General features: G+C 34.6%; 1 protein-coding gene across 6 annotated transcripts in view; it reads left to right on the forward strand.

Moving 5' to 3' along the window:
• Positions 1 to 26,081, forward strand: part of Ccser1 (coiled-coil serine rich protein 1) — a 1,108,363-nt gene that overhangs the window by 185,201 nt on the left and 897,081 nt on the right. For all 6 annotated transcript variants that reach the window (XM_034511175.2, XM_076939866.1, XM_076939867.1 and 3 more), the window contains exon 4: positions 2,354 to 2,447. In XM_034511175.2, coding sequence (XP_034367066.1) covers positions 2,354 to 2,447 — 94 coding nt within the window. The remainder of the gene's footprint in view (positions 1 to 2,353; positions 2,448 to 26,081) is intronic.

Consider the following 26,081-nt stretch of genomic DNA (forward strand, 5'->3'; position numbering starts at 1 on the left):
AACTCTAGAAAGTCTCAGAAAACCTGGAATGTGAGAGCCTCCCAGGATTCAATGGAAATAACCTTAGCCAGAATGCCCAACAGTGGAGAGATGAAACCTGAAAAGACCACCTCCAGCAGATAGACAGGGCCATCAGTGGACAGATGAGGCCATTACCTACCTTCAACATTTTTGACCCAGAAATGTTCCTCTCTAAAAGAAATGCATGGACAAAAATTGAACATAGATTGAAGGAAAGGCCATCAGTGACTGACCCAAATTGGGATTCATCTCATGGGTAGGTACCAAACCCTGACACTATTACTGATACAATGTTTTGCTTGCAGACAAGAGCCTATCATGGTTGTCCTCTGAGGGGGTTTTCCAGCAGCTGACTGAGACAGATGCAGATACATATTAGGGGAAGGATTGAAGGAGCTAAAAGGAATTGCAACCCTATAAAAAGACCAACAATAACAAGTAACCCGGACCCTTAGAAGCTCCCACAGATTAAGCCACCAACCAAAGAACATACATATTGTGGTGATCAACCCTTGGCACATATGTAGCAGAGGACTGCCTTGCCTGGCCTCAGTTGGAGAGGATGCTTAATCTTATAGAGACTTGATGCCCTAGGAAAAGGGAATGGGTAAGTGAGGTAGATGAGAGTGGGTGAGTGGGAGGGGTAGTGGGTGAGCACCTTTTCAGAGGCAAAGGAGAGGGGGCATGGAGTGTAGAACTTTTGGAGGGGCAACTGAGAAGAGGGGAAACATTTGGAATGTAATAAAACAATTAAAAAATAAAAAATAAAAAGATTCAAAATCATCAGTGCCCTTGAGCCTTGAAAACTCCAGGGAACTGGAATCAGGAAGATTATTCCTCAATAGGTATTATGTCAGAAGTACTCTTAGGTGGTCTTGTCTATGTAGAGACCCTGTATAAAACCCCATCCAGGGCCCCTGTATGGATTGTATTTTGTCTCTTACAATATTGATGACCATGCCTACCCTTATCCCCCTGTTTTTCATCTCTGAGAAAGGCTCTGGTCTTTGGGGTAGTTGAGAGAGTGATCTTGGATAATCTATCAAGAACATTGTGTTGACTCATGCCAGAATCTGTGAGCATGGTGTCTTAGTGGAGGGTTTCTCCCAAAAGGCAAGGATGCAGCACAAACTATGTCCTAGAAGCTCAAAACACAGAAAGTGTTCTTTCTTGAATTGTTTAAAAGTTGATCATATGCTAGAAATAAATTATTTTCACTGTTTTCAAAATATTTTTGGCTATTTATTTGACTAGATTCCTATAGAAAAATACTTCAAATATATAATTAATAATTATTCTTCCTATTATGTAGTCTACCACTTTGCTGGGATGGTAATAGCCTTTGCTGTGCATGAATATGGATCTATTTGTCTAGCCAGCTTGACAAGCACCATATGTTGAAGATGCTGTCCTTTCTTGAGTGTGTATTTTTGGCTTCTATGTAAAAATTAGTTATCTATAAGCATGAAGAATTATGTCTGGGTCTTCAATTTGATTACACTACTCAGTGTGTCTGTTTTTGTACAAATACCATGGTGTTTTCATTTTATCACTCAGTAATATAACTTAAAATCATCAATTTTGTCCAACTACAAACACTTTGACATATAACAGCAACCTGCCAGCAAGATATACTAATGTAGTCAGTGACACAAATGTTATGGGACTAACCTACCACTATCAAAAGTTGTATTTGAGGTCCTCTTCATGAGACAGAACCTAGTTAATGCACTGATAATGTGACCAAGAACTAGAAATAGTAGAAAAAAATAAAACTAAGGATTCATTTGCAGATCCTGTATGTTTGAAAATTTACATACCTTTAAAATATGTAAGTACTGATCATTTTATGGCAATTAAAATAGGTGTTTTTTGTTGTTTTGTGTGAAAACAATCATTTTAATTCTGATTCTGGAGACTTGTTTCTTTCTCTATTTTTGGTTCACATGTATATCTGTTCAATTAAAAACTGTATATTATTAGTTGTAAATGCTGGAATAACTAATGGAAGCAAATAATAGGAAAAGTTTAAAAGTTTAGAAAATACTTTTTTTTGTTGTTTTTTTTGTTTTTGTTTTTGGTTTTTTGAGACAGGGTTTCTCAATCTCAGAAATCCACCTGCCTCTGCCTCCCAAATTCTGGGATTAAAGGCATGAGTCACTACTTCCTGGATAGAAAATTCTTAAAGTATCTCAATGGACTGGTAGAATTAGAAGTCACAGGGGTCCATCTCTGACTTTTTTATCAGTGTCTTGCTTCATGGCTCCTGTACCTCCCTATTTCCTTAAATCCTCTGTGCTTTCTCTCAGTAATCAGTTTTCTTTCCTTTCAGGATGTCCTTAATCATTTGGGATCCTGTGAATTGGATGAAGATGATCTGATGCTTGATTTAGAATTTTTAGAGGAACAGAATCTCCAACCCCCAGGTAAGAGTTGAGTAAATGACCACAGCAACATGATTATAAAGCCAATTAATTAGCTTCAAGTGCTTTTCACAATAATTTGGACACTGAATGTAGGTGTGTGGGTTTATTTCTAGGTCTTCAATTCTATTCTATTGATGTATCTGTCTGTCTCTGTAACAATACCATGCAGTTTTTTTATCACTATTTCTCTGTAGTACAGCTTGAGATCAGGGATGGTGATTCCCCTAGAAGCTCTTTTATGGTAGAGAATTGTTTTCGCTATCCTGGGTTACTTGTTATTCCAGGTAAAATTGAGAATTGCTCTTTCTATCTCTGTGAAGAATTGAGTTGGAATTTTGATGGGGATTGCATTGAATTTGTAGATTACTTTTGGTAAGAAGAGTAATATACAACAGACTAACAGCCAATATCAAATTAAATAGAGAGAAACTTGAAGGAATCTCACTAAAATCAGGGACAAAACAAGACTGCCCCCTGTCTCTCTCTGCCTTTATTCAATGTAGTACTGGAAGTTCTAGCTAGAGTAATTAGACAACAAAAGTAGGTCAAAGAAATACAAATCAGAAACGAAGAAATCAAATATCATTATTTGCAGATGATATAATAGTATACATGAGCAACCCTACAAATTCTACTAGAGAACTTCTATAGTGATAACCAACTTCAGCACAGTGGCTGGATATAAAATTAACTCAAACAGATAAGTAGTTTTTTTCTACACTAAGGATAATTGTGTTGGGAAAAAATTAAGAAAACAACATTAATCACAAATAATTAAAGAATCTTGGCCTAACTCTAACCAAGCAAGTGAAAGATCTATATGACAAGAACTTCAAGTCAAAAGAAATCCTCAGGAGATGAAAAGGTCCCCCATACTCATGGATTGATAGAATTAATATAGTAAAAATGGCCATATTGCCTAAAGGTGTTGTTTTTTAAATAAAGAAATGCTCCAATTAAATACTTAATAGTTCAAAACATCAATATTTTATGTTTGAAGGGGAACAATATAACGGCTACCATCTTATTTTTCATTGTTTACTTTCAAGTCAATGAAAGTGTCAGTGGTCTGGATTTGTTATTCTAAAATTTAGTTATAACGTCCCTACCAACATGGATTAATGCTGCTACTGTAAGGTCAATTTCAATGCTGACAGTAAAGAGTAACCAAGGACACACCCTCAAATACACATCTTAAAAACAGGTTTCTTTCTTTATTTTATGTATATGAGTTCACTGTAGCTCTCTCTCTTCAAACACATCAGAAGAGGGCATCGGATCCCATTACAGATGGTTGTGAGCCACCAGGTGGTTCTTGGGAATTGAAATCAGGACCTTTGGAAGAGCAGGTAGTGCTCTTAACTGCGGAGCCATGTCTCCAGCCCTCAAAACCACATTTATAATTATATGAGAGTAAAATTTATATCACATCAACTAAGAGAACACACATCCTTTGTAGTAGTTTAAATTCATATGAAATATTATAACTCCACATTTAAAAAATACTTCATTTAGTGTACTTTATATGGTCTAACTGTGTTCATATTTTTAAAAAGACTGTTTTTTTGTTTGTTTTTTTTTTTTAGTGAAAATTCTTACACTTATTTTTATTTTGAAGTTCAATAGTATTAAGGTAAGCTTTAAAATATTGAGTCTACTGGATGATCTAGGGAAAGGTGACCTTGTGGTACTTAGGTGTTCCTACATCTAACTTGTGTGAGGTTTATTCTCTGAATTAATTCTCAACCATAATTTGAGATGTTTGCTTCATGCTAAATTTTTATACCCACTTAATATATTGTAAATTTAAAAATCAGACCATAATGATGTTCATATTAACTTGTACCCTATTTTAGTTTGCCACTGTATATCAACTTGGGATTAAATATTTGAGAACATTCTATCTGCAGTTGGTTTCATAGCTATCTCTTTGAAAATGTAAATTTTTATTATTTTGTGAAGATAACTTCTTTTTAAATTAACTTTTCATTGGATATTTTATTTACGTTTTAGATGTTTTCCCCTTTCCCTATTTCCCCCCACCCATAAACCCCCTATCCCATCTCCACTCCTCCTGTTTCTATGAAGATGTGCCCCAACCCAACCACCCACTCCCACTTCCCTGGCCTTTAATTCCCCCACACTGGAGCATCCAGGTGACGTTTGTCTTTAATGTGTAGTTGTCCTAACAGGTAGACATTGAGGAACACTGTAAAAAGTATTCTTTTTGAATGGAGCCTTTTAAGAGAGAATTGCTCAGTATCTAGCAAATGTGTGTTGCTGTAGTTAGACATATAATATAGCATAACATAGTTCCCATATAGCATAATATAGTACTATTGAACCTCTAATATTCAAAATTGTGAATCTGCCAAACTATAAAATAATATATACATATTAACTACTCATTTACATGTCTATAGTAATAAAATGTTGGAAACACTTTAAATGTTTCTCAATACAAGAGTTATTGAATGTTCAGTAGCATAACAAGCAAAACTAAAAGCAATAAGAAAGCATTCATTTTTACTATCGTGTGATTATAGGGTAAATTATTATGAGTAAATGATACAGAGATGTATTAGATAGTGTAACTAAACCCTTAAATCAATCCTTAGCATCGACATACATATAACTTGGGCAGTCTCTCCCTCTTGCTCCATGGCTGAGCCAGGTACAGTGCCAGCCCTGAATGTTCATATCCTCTCTCCTTTCTTTCACCCTAATCCCACACATGCTTATTCCTAGGACATAATGAGAGGAATTTTTGTTTATACTTCTTAAAATCTGTGTGGTAAAGTAAATTTCATAGTTTCAAACATATTTTGACTTTTTTGTACAGAGAAACATATCAATAAACATTATTAATTTGGGGCTTCTTGAAGTTAGTTTAAATAATAGATTTAATAACAAGTATTGGGATGAAAAGAAAATCAGTGACAAGGTTAGACTGCCAGGAGGCAGCCAAGTAGAAGGCACTAAGAGACATATGGTTGTGCTTCTTCTGCAGGGGCAGAGATAATAATTGCACATTAAAAGAGCCTTAGCACTCAGAACACAGAGGCAAGCTGATCTCTGTGGGTTTGAGGTCATACTGGTATATAGATCTAATGCCAGGATAGCTCAGGTATACAATGATGCTTTGTCTTGAAAAACAAAAAACAGTAAAAACAACAAATAATGATAATGATGATAATAATATAAAATAGATATGTGCAGTGTAATACCTTCATAATAGCCGTTACTTAAAACTATATATACTTTGTAAAAATGTTATGATTTTGAATGTTTTTACTATAAATAAATGATGGATTTTACAGAGATATCTTTGATTCAGTTTATGTGTAAAATATTTATATTATTATGTATCACATAAAATAAATGTTTAAATTTGAAAGATCATTCTGAATTAATGGAAGATAAGATTTGATGATGTCTTACAGAATTATACTTAATTTTGTTAAATTTTATAATAGCATTCTGATTTAGTTTTAATTTTATAAAATGTTTTGTAGAAATATCTGTGGTAGAATAATTGTATCAGTCATTAGTTTGATCCACAAGTATAGACAATGGATTAGATTAGGTTGACATATTATGTAAAAATCATCAGAATCAATAAATGGGTGTCTTAAATGAGGAAATAGTGGAATAATAGAGATTTGGGATTAAAACTTTCCAATTCATATCCTCATCTCTTTTGAAATACTGGAATGTAGAGATGACATGACAAGGCCAATTTTGTTTGGAGCCAGCTATGGTGAAAAGCAGTTATGTTTGAAGCCAGCCATGGTGAAGAACAAATAACGGCTAAAAATCTAAACAAATATATAATCTTCATATACCTGCTCTGGGAAAACCTTTTTTTTCATAGTTAATTATATTAATTTAATTTTTTACCAGAAATTTAATTTATATTTTACTGGATATTATTTATTTACATTTCAGATGCCATCCCCTTTCCCCATTTTCCCTCCCTAGAAAACCCCTATCCCATACCCCTTTCTCGTTTTTGCTTTTATACAACTTTTTTTAATGTCAACCAAAGGCTTTATAGGTTTGGTAATGCTCAATATCAATCAGAAGTGTAACCTAATACCCAATCTAGATATATCAACTATCTTTGACTGGCCGAGACATGTGAACATCCGCTTCCATGTCTGGCCTCCCTCTCTCTTTCTCTTTCATCACCTAGCTCCTCTTCTCCTTCTTCTCCTCCTCTCCTTAGTCCTCCTCTCTGTACTCCTTCCACCTTAGCTCCACCTACATATCACCCTTCCTGTTAAAATAAAATTTTCTCTCAAAATACAGTTAGAGCATAACTATACCAATTTATGTCAGTAAGGTACAAAATAGGTCTGCCTTTATATGTTACTTGGCCTTTCTCCCTTACTGCATTTAATATTCTTTCTTTGTTTTGTGCACTTGGTGTTTTGATTATTATGTGATGGGAGGTATTTCTTTTCTGGTCTAGTCTATTTGGCGTTCTATAGGCTTCTTGTATGTTTATGGGCATCTCGTTCTTTAGATTAGGGAAGTTTTCTTCTATAATTTTGTTGAAGATATTTACTGGCCCTTTAAGTTGGGAATCTTCACTCTCATCTATACCTATTATCCTTAGGTTTGGTCTTCTCATTGTGTCCTGAATTTCCTGAATGTTTTATGTTAAGAACTTTTTGCATTTTGCATTTTCTTTGACAGTTGTGTCAATATTTTCTATGATATCTTCTGCACCTGCGGTTTTCTCTTCTATCTCTTGTATTCTGTTGGTGATGCTCGAGTCTATGACACCTGATTTCTTTCCTAGGTTTTCTATCTCCAGGGTAGTCTCCTTTTGTGATTTCTTGATTGTTTCTACTTCCATTTTTATGTCCTGTATAGTTTTGTTCAGTTCCTTCATGTAAGATACTGCCCAAGTTAGCCTAGGAAAACCTGTTAAGTATTATTTTTCTCTATAAATTATTCACTTTATTTTAAGGATGAAAAGTGATATGTTAGTGTTCTGACTCACTTCAGAGAGAGTATAGTAGAGAACTAGCTGTGGAGGGGGTCACCTGCTGCCTCACCCTCTAATAAAATTGTCACTCAGATATTACACTTGGGCAACTATAAGCTGCCTCTTCTCTAAATAGATATTGTAAAAAAGGTTAGTATATAGAAAAGTATATAGGACCATATAAATCCAGAAAATTAGGTTTGGATTTATAATTCATCATTTTTAGGTACTATTTCTTATGCTTCTATGCTAATCACTCTTCACTGTGGCAGAAGCTCATGGGACTCAATAGTCTTGTTATGTTGGTAGGGCAGCATCATTGATAAAATAAATAAGGGAGATGACAGAGCATACCTGGAATTTCACCTTCTAGAAGCTATTGCTGGCAGTAGCGTTAGTCTCATTTTTATGTTGGCTCCTGTCTTACTACTAAGGGGTATTTATAATGATGAAGATTTACTAGCTAGAAAACTAGTAATGGTAGTCCACTGAGGCTTACTATGGTCTGTTGGTAGGAAAAATGAGAAAACATTGACAAGTTATGTGATGAACAAATTCTGGAAATAAGACTATGATTGTGATAAATGCAGAATTACATATATATGCACCAAACATCACATTGTGATTTATAATATAATCTACTCTTTTTATACAATGTCATATTACTTTATAATTACATATTCTAAAATAAAAATGAAAATAGGTTGGAAAAAATTCATCAAAACTGGAATGTTGATCAGGACAAGAACACAAGTTCATGTAAAATGCCAACGTAAAATGCCAATGCTCTATGTAAAATGCCAATGAAAATATCATTGGTCTAAATATTGAGCAATAGAAATCTGACTGAAGCCAGTCAGTGATGGCGTATGCCTTTAATCCCAGCACTTGGGAGGCAGAGGCAGGTAGATTTCTGAGTTCAAGGCCAGCCTGGTCTACAGAGTGAGTTCCAAGACAGCCAGGACTACACAGAGAAACCCTGCCTTGAAAAAGAAAGAAAGAAAAAAATAAATAAATAAATAAATAAATAAATAAATAAATAAATCTGACTGAAAACAAAATGCATCATTGTCTGGAAATAAAAAGGGGCTTATGGTGATGAAGACGCTTTCTTTATCTTCCTTTTAGTATTGATTTCATGTCACACTGCAGAAAACCATAGACCCAAAAAATATTATTATAAATGGGTCTTAATGAGTTGGCTTAAAAAAATAAGTTAGTAGGAAGGAAACTGAAGGTTTATAATGCCCAACCTTGATTAATGCCACATTAAATAAAATATAAAAACTTTAGGATGCATGTCAAATAAACAGAAATTTAGCATAGAAATAATAGGGATTATAATTTTATAAGTTTACTTAAAAGTATACCAGACACACAGACACATACACATCCCCCTTAAAATCTGTATATATAGTTTAGCTACAAATATTGATAATACTTCCTCTAGAGGTCATAGATTATTGAACAAATATCCCAGTTCTAGGCAAGAGAAACCACCCTTTGTACTTGTTGGCCAGTGGGATAGAAGGATATTTAGTAGATTCCCAAACCAATGTAGGCCATTGCTATTGCCCTTGCTTTCCTTCTAGAACCTGAAGATATGACCATATTGTTGAAGTAACCAAAAACTTTGGACATAGAACTTGGAGAGATTGAACTGGTAAAGACCTGTAAGCCTCTTTCCTGAGCACTAGGTCTTATAATACCAGAAAATGCAATGTAAGCTGCCAAGGGAGAAAAGTAATTAATAATTAACAATGACCAGCACAGCAACATATCCCCAGTGGTGCAATAGGGGCACTTAATTCTTTGGAAATAACCAACAATTATGTAATTGGACTTAAGGTTATTTTGTAGGAGGAAGTTCACACCTGCTATTGTAAACTTATGACTGAATAACCCTAGACTTTAGAGGAAAAACTATCACTAAACTAACATATTTCTAAATCAAATAGGATCTAATAGCATTATAAATACATAACCTTATATTCAAAAATAAAGATAGTTCTTACCTGACATTAAAGATATGCCTTTTGTGACAAATAGAAACTTATTACAAAGACCTACAACTGTTTAAAATGCAGGGCATACATGACTCTGAGTTGCTTGGCCACCACTGGCACATGTATAACACAACTAAAACTAATGCTCAGGGAAAATCATGGAAAAGGAGGCAGAAAAACTGTAAATTCCAGAAAACAGGACGGCTGATGTAACAGTTTCTTCTGGATGTGACAGGAAAGCCGAACTCATGAAATCTTAGCAATGTAGTTAACAATGTCTTAACAAAGCTGCATAATGATCACACCTGTTGACAGGCCAATGTGACTAGGAAAACTTTCACAAGAATCCATCTCTAAATGAAGAGCTATAAGCAACAATGGCTGCTGAGAGAGGAATAATTGGGTCTCTCCAGAGATGAGCCCTGGATAATTCATCCAGTGCCAAATAGTACATGTGAGAAATACTAAATGGATTTCAATAAATTATGTCTGTCTGTCTATCTATCTATCTATCTATCTATCTATCTATCTATCAGTTTTACAATAATTACAGAAGACATAATGAATCTGAGACAGGATGGAAGAGACGGAGGATTTGGAAGGAGAGAATAATTGGTTGAAATGATTTAGACACAGTGTGTATATTCATTGATGTTATTTGCAAATTTGTGTGTCTGTGTGTGTGTGTGTTTGGTACTGCCACTTTGAAATCAGATAGATCTGAGTTGAGTCAGGATTTCTGAACTTAGTTTTCCATTTGTAATACTTTGTGATTACATTCATTGCAAAATATCAGCCTGAGTGACCGAGGCACGTTTGATTTCAAAGTGTATTGCTTTGCCGAATATATACGCTAGAGCAGAAACTCAGTAAGCTTGATTTTGCCCCTTGGGATTTAGACAATCTTAATCTTTTGTAAATACTTTGTCTTACCACTGGTTGTTTTTCATGGGTCCTGAGTTTTGAATAATTCATCACTATTATAGGCTATTTCATAATAATTTAATATTCTAATTTAAATATTTTCTTATAACATATTAAGTGATGAGTTGGTTGTATTAAATATTAACAAATTAAGACTTTATTTTAAAACATGGCATATTTCTTTATTTAAAACCAGTCTAATTAAATTCCTAAAAACTTTTTCTCTAGATATTAATTACTTGCCTAAAATACTATACAACCTACTTAGGACAGCAATATATCTAAGAAAGAGTGCATTTCTCTTTTAAATACTGTAAATACTAGAAACATATCTCATCAATGTTTGAAAAAGAACATGGCTTGTTGCCTTGGATTACAATTGGTTTTTGTTTTACCACTTAAAGATGGGATACTCAATTAAAAATAAATTTAAGTTATTAAATGTTCTTTGATAAAAGAATGCAATAGTTCTTATTAGGTGGGTATTGGAGTTTATTACTTTTGTTATTTATTTTGGGTTTGCTTCTGAAGTACTCAGAACATTGGTCTTGGTGTATGTCCACAAACAAATGGAGGTAATGCCCCACCACCCATATCAATTAGAAATTAATTAGGTAGTTGATAAATATTTTGAGTTTGATGAGAATCATTATAAGAATTCTTCTGAGGGTTAGGAATTCCTCCTGTGACTATTAATTAAGATGGTAATTTGTTATTAATTTTTAATGGGTAAAATACAGCAGAGTTGAGACGAAGCCCTGGTGGCTTTGCTAATATAAATAGTGTTGTATACAGAATTGCTACATTAACTCAGGGATATTGTAAAAATCAGCTCAAAGTTTGTATGAGACGTGAGGTATCTAGATCAAAGAAATGGGTATGGGGTGTTGTCAACTAGATTGTGCAAAACTCAGAAACTTGTGCCACTTAAATTTTGAGATATAGTTTGAAACAATAAATATATGTATAAAGCTATAGTGGTCTCCACAAGGGTCATAGAATACTTAACAAAAAAATTACCAGATGTGAGAAACCTCTGTTTGAATTGTTAATTATGATAGTCCAAGCCAAAACAACAACAGCAATTTCTGTTACCCTTAGATTACTCAGAGGTTGAAGATTAAGTCCTTATTGTGAAGACACTGCACATTTGGGGCACATGACTCATAGTATTCCAGCTGTATCTAACTTTATATTCTCTCCCCTACTGTATAGTTTCCATAGTAACATAAAGTACTATGCAAGTTGACAGGAGAGATAATTAACAATTTCATCCAACTGCAAGGCCTATGAACTACAGCAATGACTAGATTGACATGATATTTATACAGGTGCAACACTGACACATATTTTGTGGTAACCAGCAACTGTCTAATTGCACTCAAGACCCACTCAACAGGAGGGAAGTCATGTCTCAAACTAGAGACCTAGCCAACTAACTGGAGCTAGGGAGATTATGGATCTGGCAAGAGAATATACTTCTACCTACCATTTCCTGACTACATTCTAAAACTCATTGTTATACCCAGGTACAGATTAGTGTAGCTAACAGTCCTCATCAAAGATGCTTCTTTTTTCAGAAAATGGAGACTTAGTTATTCTTCTGTTGCTGTGAAGAGACACTATGACAAAGGCAACTTATAATAGAAAGCATTTAGCTGGACAGTTTTGGCATACACCTTTCTTTTTGGATATTTTATTTATTTACATTTCAGATGTTACCCCTTTCTCCATCACCCCCAATCTCCCTATTCCATCCCTCCTCCACCTTTTTGCTTCTATACCATTTTAATTTCATGTAAGTATTAATGTCAGTTCTAGATTGAGGAACTAAGAATACCATAGATGCAAATAGTCAAGGAACAAGCAAGACAAGAAACACTGATAGTCAAAGAATAATAAGCAAGGCAGTAAACAGTGTTCCATGATGACTCCTGTGACCACTACTTCTAAGGGCTTATAAGGATGACCAAAATATCTGAGCCTACTTTAATCCTAGCACTCAGAAAGAGAGACAGCCAAATCTCAGAGTTCAATGCCAACCTGGTCTACTAAGTTCCAGGATAGTCAGAGAGACTCCATCTCAAGACAAAACAAAATAAACACAACAAACACAATACAATGTAAGGAGTAGTATCTGAGCCTTACAACCACAAGGTGAGGGGAGGTTGCATGCTCACTGGGAATTTGAAATTGAAACTTGAAAGCCAATCTCTGGTGATGTATCTCTTCCAACAAGGCCCCATGTTTTAATTAATTAATTAATTAATTAATTAAATTAAACAGTTCCCCCAATTATTCAAATATATGAGTTTATGCGAGCTGCTCAGTGCACCACAGAGACCATTATAGAAAATCACAATTGGTGCAATGCTGAGAACAAAGGAATGTAGTGTGCTAAGGCCCAGTGGATACTTCTACATTATAATTCTTACACCTAAGGCTATGAAGACATCTTGGGAAAGCATACAGAAAGATGCAAGAACCAGAGGAACTGAAGTATGCTGTGGTGAAACTGTGATTCCTAGAAGTGGCTGTGCAAATAAAACGTGAATAATGATAGTAACAATAGTCACAATAAGCATGGAGAGAGGGGGAAATTCTCATGTCTGACCTCTAGACAGAAAACTATAATCAACTAATGACTGCTGAGAGGAGAATTAGTCTCTCCCAGTTGGCCTCCAAAATTGGTACCCAATATAAAATAGTCAACCCTGAAATCATACAAACATAAAGAGCAATAAGAGACAAAGAAAGTTTTATTTATATACTTGTACATACACACAGATATGTATTTATACATATTTGTGCATACATACACACATGGACACACACATATACACACATATATGTTATTATTTTATATAATATGTTAATATATGTTATTATATATGTGTCTGTTATTATTGTTTTACACACACATATTCACATATACAGGGAAGCTGAAGAAACATCAGATTTGTGATATGTATTGTATAAAGTGTCTATCCTAGCACACTATCCTTTTTTGCTTTGTTGAGCATATAACTAATAAACACACTCTGCTATCTCATTTAATATTTCATTTGTTTTCACAAAACATATTTAGATTCTCTCAGGCATGAGTGAATGAAAACCTAAAAGATCTTTTGGCAAGGATTAAAAAGTTAGGAAGTTTGAGAAAGGAATAAATATAAGGTTAAATTACAGCTTTGTGGTGACATTCTTCACTTATTGTTTGCAATATATAAAAGTTCTCAATGATATTAAGCTGCTACAAAGAACTACAGAAATAGGTTCCCTGGAATTCACTGTTTTCATAGCACTTAGCTAATATGTAACTGTGACTTGAGTTATCACTTTGACGTTTCATCAGCTGGCTTTGTTCTCTTTAACAGCTGAGTTAAAGTGCTAGGCAGTGCTTGGCTACCATTAGATGGCAATCTTGTTCTGATAACTCTGATAGAAACCCTGTGGTGCATTTGTATTCAACCTCATAGTTTATAAGGTTTTCAAATATGTTATCTCATCAAATTATCACGATAACTCTGCAGTAGGTGATAATGTGACCCAAATACTGTGGAAGAAGAACATAGTCTGAGGTTAAAAACGTCTCCAGTCAACATTCACTGAGACCTTAGTATTACAAGCAGGGTTCTTCTCAACTCCTTCCAGGCTTTGCTGCATCTAATTTTACATACAACTCCAATATATTGGGTTACACATTTTCCAAGGTCACTGAAAATCATAGTCACATCTTAAAAGGAAGTGGGTATTTCAAGTAAGCATGCTGACTGTGGAAAATAAGGATCATTAGCTAAAGAGCTGGGGAAGGCAAAGAGCACTGCAACACAGTCATAGAGCAGAGCAGCATGGGCACATTTAAGGTAGAAACAAACACCTCTATCCACACCAGCTGGAGTGGAGTTTACAACACTGCAGTGTGCAGCTCCTCTGCTTGTGAGTGTTGCTGTGATAACTCTGAATCATGAAACCCTGTGAGCTGTTGAGACACAATCTGTTAGATTTACCTTGCAAATACATCTATCTAAATTGTTGTATACTGTGTAATGTGTTAGGGGGTTCCTGATAACTACAGCTATCCAGAGAGTACCACTTCTTAAGGAATCCCCTCACAAGCATTGGGGTATGTTGTAACTAGGTGTCACATCACCTACATTTTCCTTAGGATCTTATGAATCTTGCCTGAATACAAGGATTGGTTTGTGATGAGTTTCCTGACTGTCGTCTTTATAAAAACCTTACTTTATATTCTACCAACAGAATGGAAGAGGGTCCGTTCACTTAACCACAAGATTTTATAATAGACAGTGATATGTAATTTAAGGGCATTTAAAATTTAAAATTCTTTCTGTTTTGATTATTTGATGTGCTTAATCAACCAAAGTAATAATTAGTTCCATAATTATAAACTTTCCTTTTAATACTCATTCTAGCTATCAAATTTTCTTAATATCCACCTGAGTTCCATGTTTTCAGTAAGTCACAGAATAATGTCTCACAGGATAAGAGTTTCAAGATAAAAGCCTTCAAGTTTTTTTCCATTTTTTATGCGGTGCTTCTCACCCCCACCCCGGAGCAATTTAATTTAATTTAATTTAATTTAATTTTCTTATTAAAAGAAAACTTGTGTCTGTCTCCTATAATTATGTCATGACATCCCCATTCAATTTCTTGAATAATGGCAACAGCTGTCAGTATATAACTGAATATGCAATTAGGAAAATGAGTGCTTGTATTTCTTTGAGGTAATATAATACTGATAAATTTAAAATTGTTCACCAACAGGAAAAATAATTTTCAGTCGTTCCTGAGGTAAGAAAAGAGTTAAGAATCACAGACATTGGCACAATTATCATAAATTTCAGTTGCAATGTGTGAATGAAAACAGTTACTTCCTGTTCCTTGAAATTTAAAGTTTTAATTGATGAATTTTTGAGACCCTGTTGAAGGATTCTTCCTCTTTAATTTTGTTCTTTATTAATTTCATTCATAAAATGTCCCAAAATTTACACTAGCATTGGACATTATTTTGTCTCATGAAGACTGCCTTTCGTGTGTCCATACATCCTAGATTTGGAAGACAGTTCAAGTCATATCTCAATGCTTTGGGAATATTAGTGGATGTAATGGATCCATGATGTTGCTCTCAAGTGCTGAGCAGCAACCAGTTGACAAGACAAAGTTTACATGTTGTTTACCGAAGTGAGAGGAACAGCTAGTACTACTGGGTTCTGGTAGATTCCTGCCAAAGAAAGGAAACACTATTAAAAGTTCGAAAGTGTCTCAATGCATATGTTTTAATTTGGAAACTGCACTTCAATTTGGTAAACATATGATGGTTCTGGTAGGACTGGTGGAACCAGCAAGGAAGGGCTTAATGATTCTCAAGATATAAACTGTCAGTTGAAGTTTTCTTATCGAAGAATTGTTAGGTCTTTAGGAACATCATGTAATGAAAATTCATTATTTAGAATAGCTAAATAGTACACGAAGACTGAGGAAGCAGATAAGTGGTGCTGATGGATAGGTCAGCCTGGAGCAAAAACCCACTCTCCCCAATGTGCGAGCTAGGAGGATAGATAGTGGTTTTATTTTTTTTATTGGATATTTTAATCATTTACATTTCAGATAACTACAGCAAAGCCTCGTTTTCATAAGATTTGTCCACCTTTCCTGGACATCATCTCAAGCATCCCTACATTTGTTTTCCTTGCTTTCTCTCTACCAAATCCACTCTTTGCTAGATCCCTTCACAGGCAAAAATAAGTGATATTTCCAACTCTAGAGACAGCACACAGATAATAGAAGGGTTTGTCTGCTCCACATCCAACATCACAAGAGTTAAATTAAATCAGAACCCACATCTACTGTGAACCTTAGGAAAATAAATATGTGTCCTTACCCCAGTACTCTCATAGCTTGTGCTAGAGAGGATTTCTGAGAACGACTGTACAAGTATCGCCTGCAGACGTCTCAAGTAGATTTTCTCAATAAGGTTTAGATGAAGAGATGAAATCTTTCCTGTACTAAAGAATTCTAAAATTTTATTGAATGTACTCCACACTGGCACTCTGAAAATAACAGGCTTTATCTCAATAATGATTTAAAGCTGCTGTCCCTGTCACTCTAACTGTACTTGAAGATGATGAGATGGAAAGTGGCTTTTGTCTTTTTTCCTGGTGAAACTTTTGGGGAGTCACATGCATGCACAGACTGAACAATTTTTCAACATCTTGGCACTGATAGTAGCAATAGTTTGTTTCTTCAATGTAGATTATTCATAGGTCAGAACATTATTAAGCTACATTTGATTAGTGGTAAACAAATATAAATATTTTCTAGTGAAAGTGGAAAAAAAGCTACCCCTATTTATGTCATAGTTTAGCTTTGTCTATCAGTTGAACTCACTTGGGAAGAGGGACCTAAGATTGAGAATTGGCTTCATTATATTTGTATTGGCTTTGAAAAGGTCTGTGCATCATTTTTAATTGTCACCCAAAGCGAAGCTCTTCAAAGTGATTTTCCAGATAGCTGCCAGAAGAATAATCTAGTCTCAATCTCTGTACATTTTAGCTTTTTATTACTAGCTTAACCTCCACTAGTCCATTCTTTTTAAGCTCACAAGATGTGCTGACATGCTAAAGTGATCTTAATCCTAGACCTATGAAAAAGTCAATATTCCCATTATCTTCATTACAAAATCCAATCTCATTAACAGCTAACAAAGCTCTCATGCTTCAATACTTTCACTTTTGCTAGACACTCAACTTGATTTCTAGCAAATATTTATTGAAGCCTTATTTTACAAAATGCAAGCCAGAAAGCAGAGTTTAAGGTTAAGGGTGTTTGTTTGTTTGTTTAAATGTAATGAAGAAATATCAGTGGGTCCTGGGAAGATCTTCAGAGTTGGTGACAACATTGTGATATCTGAGCTTTCACAACAAGGAGACATGGGTTTGGGTAAGATAGTCAGGGTGGGAGCTGGAGCTTAAACAAGGGAACATGTCATTCAGCAGAGGATGTCCCAGTAGCCCAATATGCATGGATATTCAGTGATTGACATGAATGTGCCATCTCCTATATCTTGAGATGCTTCCAGTGTTGACTCTTGAGGTGAGAATCTTCTTTTCCTGCATTACTCAGCATCATGCTAAAGGAGGTATGAATATCATTCATACATTTGAAAAAACTAAGTATAATACTATACAATGATTATGAGGATTAAAAAATATATTTAGTAGAAGTACTTCAGTGATCTATAACATATTTGAAGTACTAGGAGATAAAGCACAATAAAGACTGACAGGGGAACATATTCGCTCCTCAGGAACCAATAGAAGAATATCTAAGAAATACCAATGTACATCAGAAAGGCAAGAGCATAGTAATAGTTGGACAAAAACAGAGGACTTAGGCAGTGTTTGTACCATTTCCATCATGTATTCCATTGTGTTCTTCTTTTATGTCTTATTAAGTAGAGTTCAAGATCTCTAATCAGAAAATAAAAATCTAAATTCTCTCAACTCCAAGTGGAACTTTGTATAAGTGGTACCTAGGCAATAATGTCTACGTACATATTCTAAGAAACAAAGGCATTCAGAATCCGAAGCGGGTTGTTCACTAGCACACTGGAGGTAGAATGAACAGTATGTAAGCATGCATAGGCTTTACTCTTCATTTCTTTTATGAAATAAATATTAAGTATTAAAACATTTGAATGACTAAAAAGAACTTGTCCTCAGATGTTTGACTCTGCTTGAAATATGAGAATAAACAACTATAAACTTATCAATCATTACTGTGCTGGCTAGTTTTATGTTAACATGCTAGGGTAATTGGAAAGAAGAGAGCCACAATTGAGAAAACTACTCAACAACATTTGGTTATAGGTAAGACAGGAAGGCATTTTCCTAATTACTGATCATGATGGAGGGCCCAGCCCAATGTGGTGGTACCATCCCTGGGCTGGTGGTTCTGGAGTTTATAAGAAAGCAGGCTGAACAAGTCATGGGAGCAAGCCAGTAAGGAGATCTCCTTTGTGGCCTCTGCATCAGCTTCTGCCTCTAAATTCATGCTCTGTTTGAATTCCTGTACTGACTTCCTTCAGTGTGGAGGTTTTAACCAAATAAATTCCTTTCTCTCCAAGTTGTTTTAGTCATGATGTTTCACCATAGCAATAGCTACCCTCTCTAAACCAAATACCAATACCATATCTGGCAATATGTTTTTCTACAAGAAATGCTAAGCTTATGTTTCTACCAGAATTGCTATTGAATTGTGCTAAAAATATTATATTGAAATTATGTAAATATTTTCATATAATTAATTTAAAATCCTTTCAAAATGTTTCTATAAAATAAGGGTGTAATATATCTGCAGGCAACAAAGAAATTAAGTGGAAATCCTTAAAAATAAGTAAATAGCAAAGAAACCTTTCCTTTTAAACATAGTAGCTGTTTGTAAATGTTAAGAGACCTTTCATTGTATTTATTAGCTAAACTGCTGTTGCCCTGTGGTGACTACTAGCTTAATCATTTACTTCTTGATGACTCTATAATAGACATTGAAGAATTAGAAAAATGTACTGGTATATTCAAAAGCCATATTTCTCACAAAGGTATGAACTAAAGTTTACTCTAATGTTGTATCTTATTGTATGAGGAAATTAAAATCAGTGAGCAAGAGCCAGAAGATCAAGAAGTCCACTGTGACACTGTCTCCTAGGTATAGCTACAAAGCAAAACCTGAACAATGACAAAATAATAGATACGCTAATGCCAAAGAGGAAAGCTCATAGTGTCACCTGTAGGCAAAGAACTAGGAGCCAGTAATGACTGCTGAGAGAGGGAGAGTTAGCTTCACTTGGGGATGAGCCCCTAATTGTTTTTCCAATCAAAGTGGTCTGCCCTTAAACTCTACGCAAGCAAACAGCAAAGTTGAATTCAGCAGGTTGTTTTTATGTATGCATGTGCATGCTCCCGTGCGTGTGCGTGCACGAGTGAATGTGAGTGAGCCCAGGAACTAAACCTCCAACCAAAGAGGGACCATGGAGGGACCCATGGCTCCAGCCGCATATGTAGCAGAGGGTGGCCTTGTCGGACATCAATGGGAGGAGAAGCCCTTGGTCCTGGGAAGGCTCTATGGGGAGGTGGGAGTGGGTGGGTGGGTGAGCACCCTCATAGAAGTAGGGGGAGGGAGGATGGGACAGGAGGTTTCCGGGGGGTAAACCTGGAAAGGGGATAATATTTGAAAGGTACATAAATAAAATATCCTATTAAAAACCCAATAATAATCAAAGAGAAGGAGACCATCAGTTTGAGATAGTGTGAGGAAATGTTAGGAGGGATTAGTGGAAAGAAGGGGAATAGAGGAAGTGATGTAATTATGTTTTAGTTAAAAAGATATTAAAAAGGAAAGAATCAATGAGTAACTTGCCCTTGTATCATCCAGGTGGTGATGCATTGAACATAAGTTAGAGAGATGTAAGTTAATCCTTTAGATAAATTTGAATAAATAAATTGTCCTTTGAAGCACTAGCATGTTAAACTTGTCGAGGGGTTATCAATGTAACCAATATGCTCAAGGCCTTTGTATTTGGCCTTTTAAATATCTATTTTGCACTTATAAATGTAGTCCATATGCAGAGATTATTTTTATTGGGTGTTATCTTAGTCCTAACAGATAGCATTTGATTCAAACTTCCTTTTAAATAAGATTATTTCTTTCTAAGTTCATATTGTGAGAGAAGATACACATTATTAAATGTAGATCTGAAATTCCAAGAGGATTTTAAATTTGCAGGTAATCATATTCAGTAATATGTATTTATATGTGCTAATGTTGAGCTTAAAGGCATGATGAAAGTTGTGTTATTAGAGAATAAAGGAAGCTATACTGTTACTTGTTAGAATGTAATATTAATCAGCCTCGCTTTGTAATGTAGCTGTTATTATAGCCAGCAGGAATAGAAACTCATTTCCGTCAGTGCACACCTGTGGTCTTGCTGAATCAGTTGACCTTCGAGCAAGGCCATCTTGCCTGACTCATTTTGCAGATGAACATCATGGATTCTAAGACAAATGCAGATTCTACATACAAAGTGCTAATCTCTCTGTAGTTGTTTGGTTTTGCCTTTATGATTTTTACTAACTCCTCAGGAAATGAATGTATTTACAAACATGCAAAAGCTTTACATGTTATGAAAAATTCAGAAATTATTTATTGGAAAGTTTATTGTAGAATCTGTTTTTTTTTTTTTTTTTAAATTTGTTATCCTCTTCTGTGACCTATCCTTTTTCTTTGACCCTGCTCATAAGTGCCCATACGACAAGTGATTAGATACAAAGAGTGAGGAAATGAATTGCATGGACAAAAGCCTATTTTGAGATACTTAAATAATTTTAATAATTTTAAATAACTAAAATTAATACAAAAATTGAAACTACAATATGAATCTTAAGTCAGTCTTAAGTATTAGGGAAGTCGCTGACAACAGACCAAATAATGATCCCATCCAATGACAGCTTAGTGAACCAATGAATCTATTAGGATATGGGTGAAGGGCTACTTATAGAAACATACAGCTGTTGTATGACCAATAAGCATATCATGGGTAGATACACATGAAAGGTGCATCTCTGAAGCACTTAAATTACAACAATATTTGCTGGACAAAAATCTTCTTTTCCAGCTATTGTAACTGCTTACATAGTCTTGAAGAAGTATCCTGTGAATTTTAAGTTTTAGGAAGTCCCTGATACTCTGTGAGTTGTCTTACCCTGAACCTTGTAAGTTTTGTGTCTTCTTGGTCTTAAGGCCTGCCTCCAGGTTACAATGCTTCAATTGTTAGGAACATGCTATCCTGTAGGTGAACAATGGGATGATTATGTTACAAAAAAGCTCAGGTATTGTTGGTGTGGTATTAACAGATGTTGCTCTTGAGATATAGCTAGGCCATTAGGTGCCACTTTTATTCATCGCATGAACATTTATTTATTTATTTATTTATTTATTCATTCATTTATAAACATGCCTGATTAGTTAGTTTAATCTGATTTCTTATTTTTATGGTTGCTGCAAATACAGCAGGAAGAACTTTTTTAGGCAAAATGTTTCTGCCTGAATTTCGACTTCAAAGCTGTAGAAGTAGATAAAGGCCAGTTTTCATTAATTGATCACTCTATGGTATTATGTTACGCCAGCTCAAAACGAACCAAAGAGAGATGCCCACTGAAGAACTCCATCTGTGCAATGGTAGACATTGTTTAGCCTTATATTTGCAACATTGTTCACATGCTAGATATGATTTAAATGTTTTTCCTTGTAAAAAGTACTCCAGAAGTTGCCTTTCTGAGAATAAACAAAGGCATACATTTAAAACTCTGTTTTGTGAAAAATAAATGAAACTCTGTGGATAAATATCTTTTAGAAATATTTACCAGAGAAGGCTACAATATCTGAATCAGCTCTTCATTCTACTTAAAATATCAAATAGCAAATTGGTATTGGTTGATTAATCTTTAGCAATGCAACACAGTGAGCATTACAAGATGTTAAAGAGATGGAATGTGTGGGTGCCTGGGGCTTAAAAGTAGATCCCTGCACTATCTTCTTAACTCTCTTCTAGGTACTTAAACTGCTCTAAAAGTAAAATATGTTATAAAGGGAGAAATGCCACGCAAAATATGAGCTCAGTCTTCATGTTCCAGGATGCTGGTGTGTAAACTGAAATATTGACAAAAAGAAAGCAAACATGGTGTAAATACTACAGCCTTGCAAAGGCAAAGGACTGCAGGTTTATATACAGAACTTTGGTTAAGGTTAGACAAATTAAATGTCATCTGAGAGGGCAGGGTTTTTTGTATGAAACAGTCACATGTTCACATAATGCAGAGGCTCCCTTCTGAAAACTTTTATAATGATGTGTAATATGAGATACAAATGCTGAAAGGTAAAAATATTCATTACTTCTTAAAACTATGATACTAGGATAAGTTATTATTGTATTCCCAAAACTGTATAATAGTATCCATGAAGAGGATTTGATATAATGATGGCATTACAAAAATATTGTCATAAAAGTATGTGCAGAAAATGTCAAGTACTCCTGGGAACACTGCTGGGAAGAGGAATTAACTCAGGATATGGTTTAAGTTACACAAACATTCCTATAGCTCACAGTATGCAGGGTGAAAACATTTTTATCATGTGTGTGTGTGTGTGTGTGTGTGTGTGTGTGTGTGTGTGTGTGTGCGTGTGTGTGTGTGTGTGTGTGTGTGTGTGTGTGTGCGTGTGTGTGTGTGTGTGTGTGCGTGTGTGTGTGTGTGTGTGTGTGTGTGTGTGTAGTAGTAGTAGATGTGACTTTCCAAAAATCAGTAGTAGGATGCTAAATGAAATAACTCTCCATTGCATGTTTTATGTCATATAATTTCAGAAAATGTGTTTAGCAAAGCTCAGTATTGTTTATCAGAAAGGAGCATCTGTTCCTATGAGAGCTTCATACAATATATGTGAGACACAGAAGGAATCAGTCATTAAACAGGCACTTAATCACACTTAGTGAAATCAGAAAAGAAGTCCTCCATTGTATGTGTTAACACATATATTGATTAGAGTTTATACATAGAGTTTATACATAGAGTTTATACATAGAGTTAACACATATATTGATTAGAGCTTATACATGGCACATTTCCATGGAAGGTTTCAGTTGGCATTTTCTTCTTTGAGAAATTAATGTGATGGCAGTTAGACTTTGGATTTGTTTTACCCAGTAAATGAGTCTTTTCCACAGTGAGAATGCAAGCATTTACATATCATATTAACTAGCATGAGTTTCTATTTCAGAAGTGTTCTCAGGGAGGGAAAAGTCATCTCAAATGCACAACCACATAAAAAATATAAAAAGAAGATAAAATTGCTTGTGACAATGTCAAAATTCATTTTCAAGAAGATTTATGTCATTTTTAAGCATAAGTCTAAATGCATTTAAATTTCCAATACAAACTGAATGAAATTCATCAACAGGAAAATCAATCCATATTACCTTAGTGATCTTGAAAGCATACATCAATCAAGATGCATCACAGGGCCAGGTATGATTTTCTTGACAATTCTTGCATTTCAGGATTTGGATGTTAGCTCATTTTGCAGTACATTGAGGTTGCAACAGATTCACTGCTTCAGAAGTCTATGAAATCATCTGTGTTTGAATTCCATCCATGACAATAAGCATTTTCTTTCTTTATATTTATGTATCTGCATATGTCTGTAATACATATACATATATATACACACATATATATGTACACATATATTTGTGTGTATATATATGTTCATGTGTTTATATTTGTGTATATGCTATGTATATCTTCTGTGTATGTATTGATATGCATACATGTTTGCAGTTACATGTGTATTGTGTATTTGTGTGTGCTTCTATATGTGTGTTTCTATGTGTGTCTGTGTGTACATATCTGACACACTTATTTTGGGGAATTTCATTAGGAAAATGTTGCCTGAACTAGTGAAGAATTTGTTGATATTCTCCGTACTTGTGGGATAATGAAAACAAGTTCAGTCAATGTAAAAGACCCAAGTCAGGATTATAAAACATTAGAATCACCAGTAATATTTTTCCATGCTTTATTACATGCATATATCTAAATTTATGCTAAGCAATGATATGTAAGTATATTACATTTTCTGTTTTTGAGAAAAGCATTGTAGTGTAGTTAAAACAGTTTTAAAATATTTTCCTTAGAATTTTATTTTAATGAATTATGTTTATTGTATTTTAACTGTACTTTGAGATGCTACTTTAAGGAAAAAATTATTTCCTTAATGTAAAATTTTAAATAGTGTAACATTTCTAGGGAAAATGTTGGCTGAATGATTGGCATAATACACATAAAACATAAAGAAACCCTGGGGCTGATGTTTTTAAAAAGGCTATGCATGAATTTAAAAAAATGTATACATGAATTGACTTAATGAATAGTATGCTCAGCTTACTTAGATTGTCACTTTTGATATTCATTTAATCAAAAGATGTAATGATTCTAGAATATACCTAGTGACTTTAAATTTTAATATAATTTTTTAGTAAAGTAAATGTGCATTCTTATGAAATCGAGGACTATCTAAGTGGATAAACCGACCTGGCTAGTAATAACTAAGGAAGCAGAGACAAATGAGACTTATTGAATGAGGGAGTTAGCTTCTAAATAACTGATGTGAAAGTAAAAGTGTAATTGATGTTCATAAGTCATTCAATAAACTGCCTCAAACACAAGTCAATGTTCACTCTTTTTAGGAATGTTCATAGTTACTTTGAATACACTGTTCACACTGTGGAATCTGATGGTGGATTCAAGAGAACAGTAGTTTACCATAGAGAAACAGTATAGCCATAATGTTTTGTACACTGTATAAAGATCATCATTTTATTATTCAAATGCTGATTCTCTGTTCCCATATCTTGTTCCAATCAGACAAGGCACTGTAATACTTATTCCATGTATCTTCTGTTTCTAGCTTGTGTAAACACTGCTTCTTATTTAATCTCTGACTTGAAAGAATAGGACAAGACTTCTGTCAGCCAGGGAAAGGAGAGAGAGAGAGAGAGAGAGAGAGAGAGAGAGAGAGAGAGAGAGAGAGAGAGAGAGAAAGGGGGGAGAGGGAGGGGTAAAAGTGGTCTGGGAGAGCCATAATGGAACCATACCTAAAGCAGAGAGAGCCAGACAAATACTAAAGTCCTAGTATCTTGGGAACATTGGCTGGGAGATTGCCAAATTAGTTTAGAGGATTAGAATAGATCAATGACTACCACCCTGCTACTATGTTATACAGCTAATTAAATCAATCTGGTAGTCTCAGTCTCATTCATTTGGGAGCTAGTGATGAACAGAGAAAAACTGCCACTATTAAAAGTGCTTTTACCAAACATATTCTTTCTTCTCAGTCAGGGTTGAGAATTAGCCCTTGCTTGAAAGTTAAGCTGTTGGTACATTTACTGTGACATTGTCCTGACTGGGTCTGTAAAGGAATTAGAATGATTAGAAAGGATACAAAATGTCCCGAACGCCTCTGCAAGATGTTTCTGTGACTCTGGGACATTACAGAGTGTGGTCTTGGTAAGAGGACACTCTGAATGCTTAATAGCTCAAAATTAAGTAAATAAAAATAATGAAGTCTTGTATGTCTTTTCTACTTCCCCTTTCTTAAAATGCTTAAAATTTTTTTTTAAATTCTAGAAATTTGGTGGTGATTGAATGGAAATGCAAATTTATAATTTTTCTTTCTCTTCTGCCATGAAGAATCATGTAAGGAAAAAAATGATACTGGTTGCTGTCTCTGGGTAGTGTATCTCTTATTTACCTTGAATATTCAGATTTTTAAAACTAGTTTCATGAAATATTTTAGGACTAGCAGATTCCTGTTCAGAATCCATTCGGTGTTCATTAGCCGAGTAAAGTACATAGCATGTACATAATTGCCTTGGATCTGGCAATTATGGAAGCACCAGGAGTGGGAAACATACATTTGACAAAATGTATGGTTAGACTTGAAAAATGTTAACTTAAGACATTGAGTGAACGAAATTTAGATAATTATGTTGAAGAAATTTTGAAAGACTTTATTAGTAAATATACTTAAAAAGAAAAAAAGTATGTTTTTTTTCATAAAATGGAGTTTTAATACAGA

Source organism: Arvicanthis niloticus, chromosome 9 (genome assembly GCF_011762505.2).
Source record: "Arvicanthis niloticus isolate mArvNil1 chromosome 9, mArvNil1.pat.X, whole genome shotgun sequence".
Taxonomy (NCBI): domain Eukaryota; kingdom Metazoa; phylum Chordata; class Mammalia; order Rodentia; family Muridae; genus Arvicanthis; species Arvicanthis niloticus.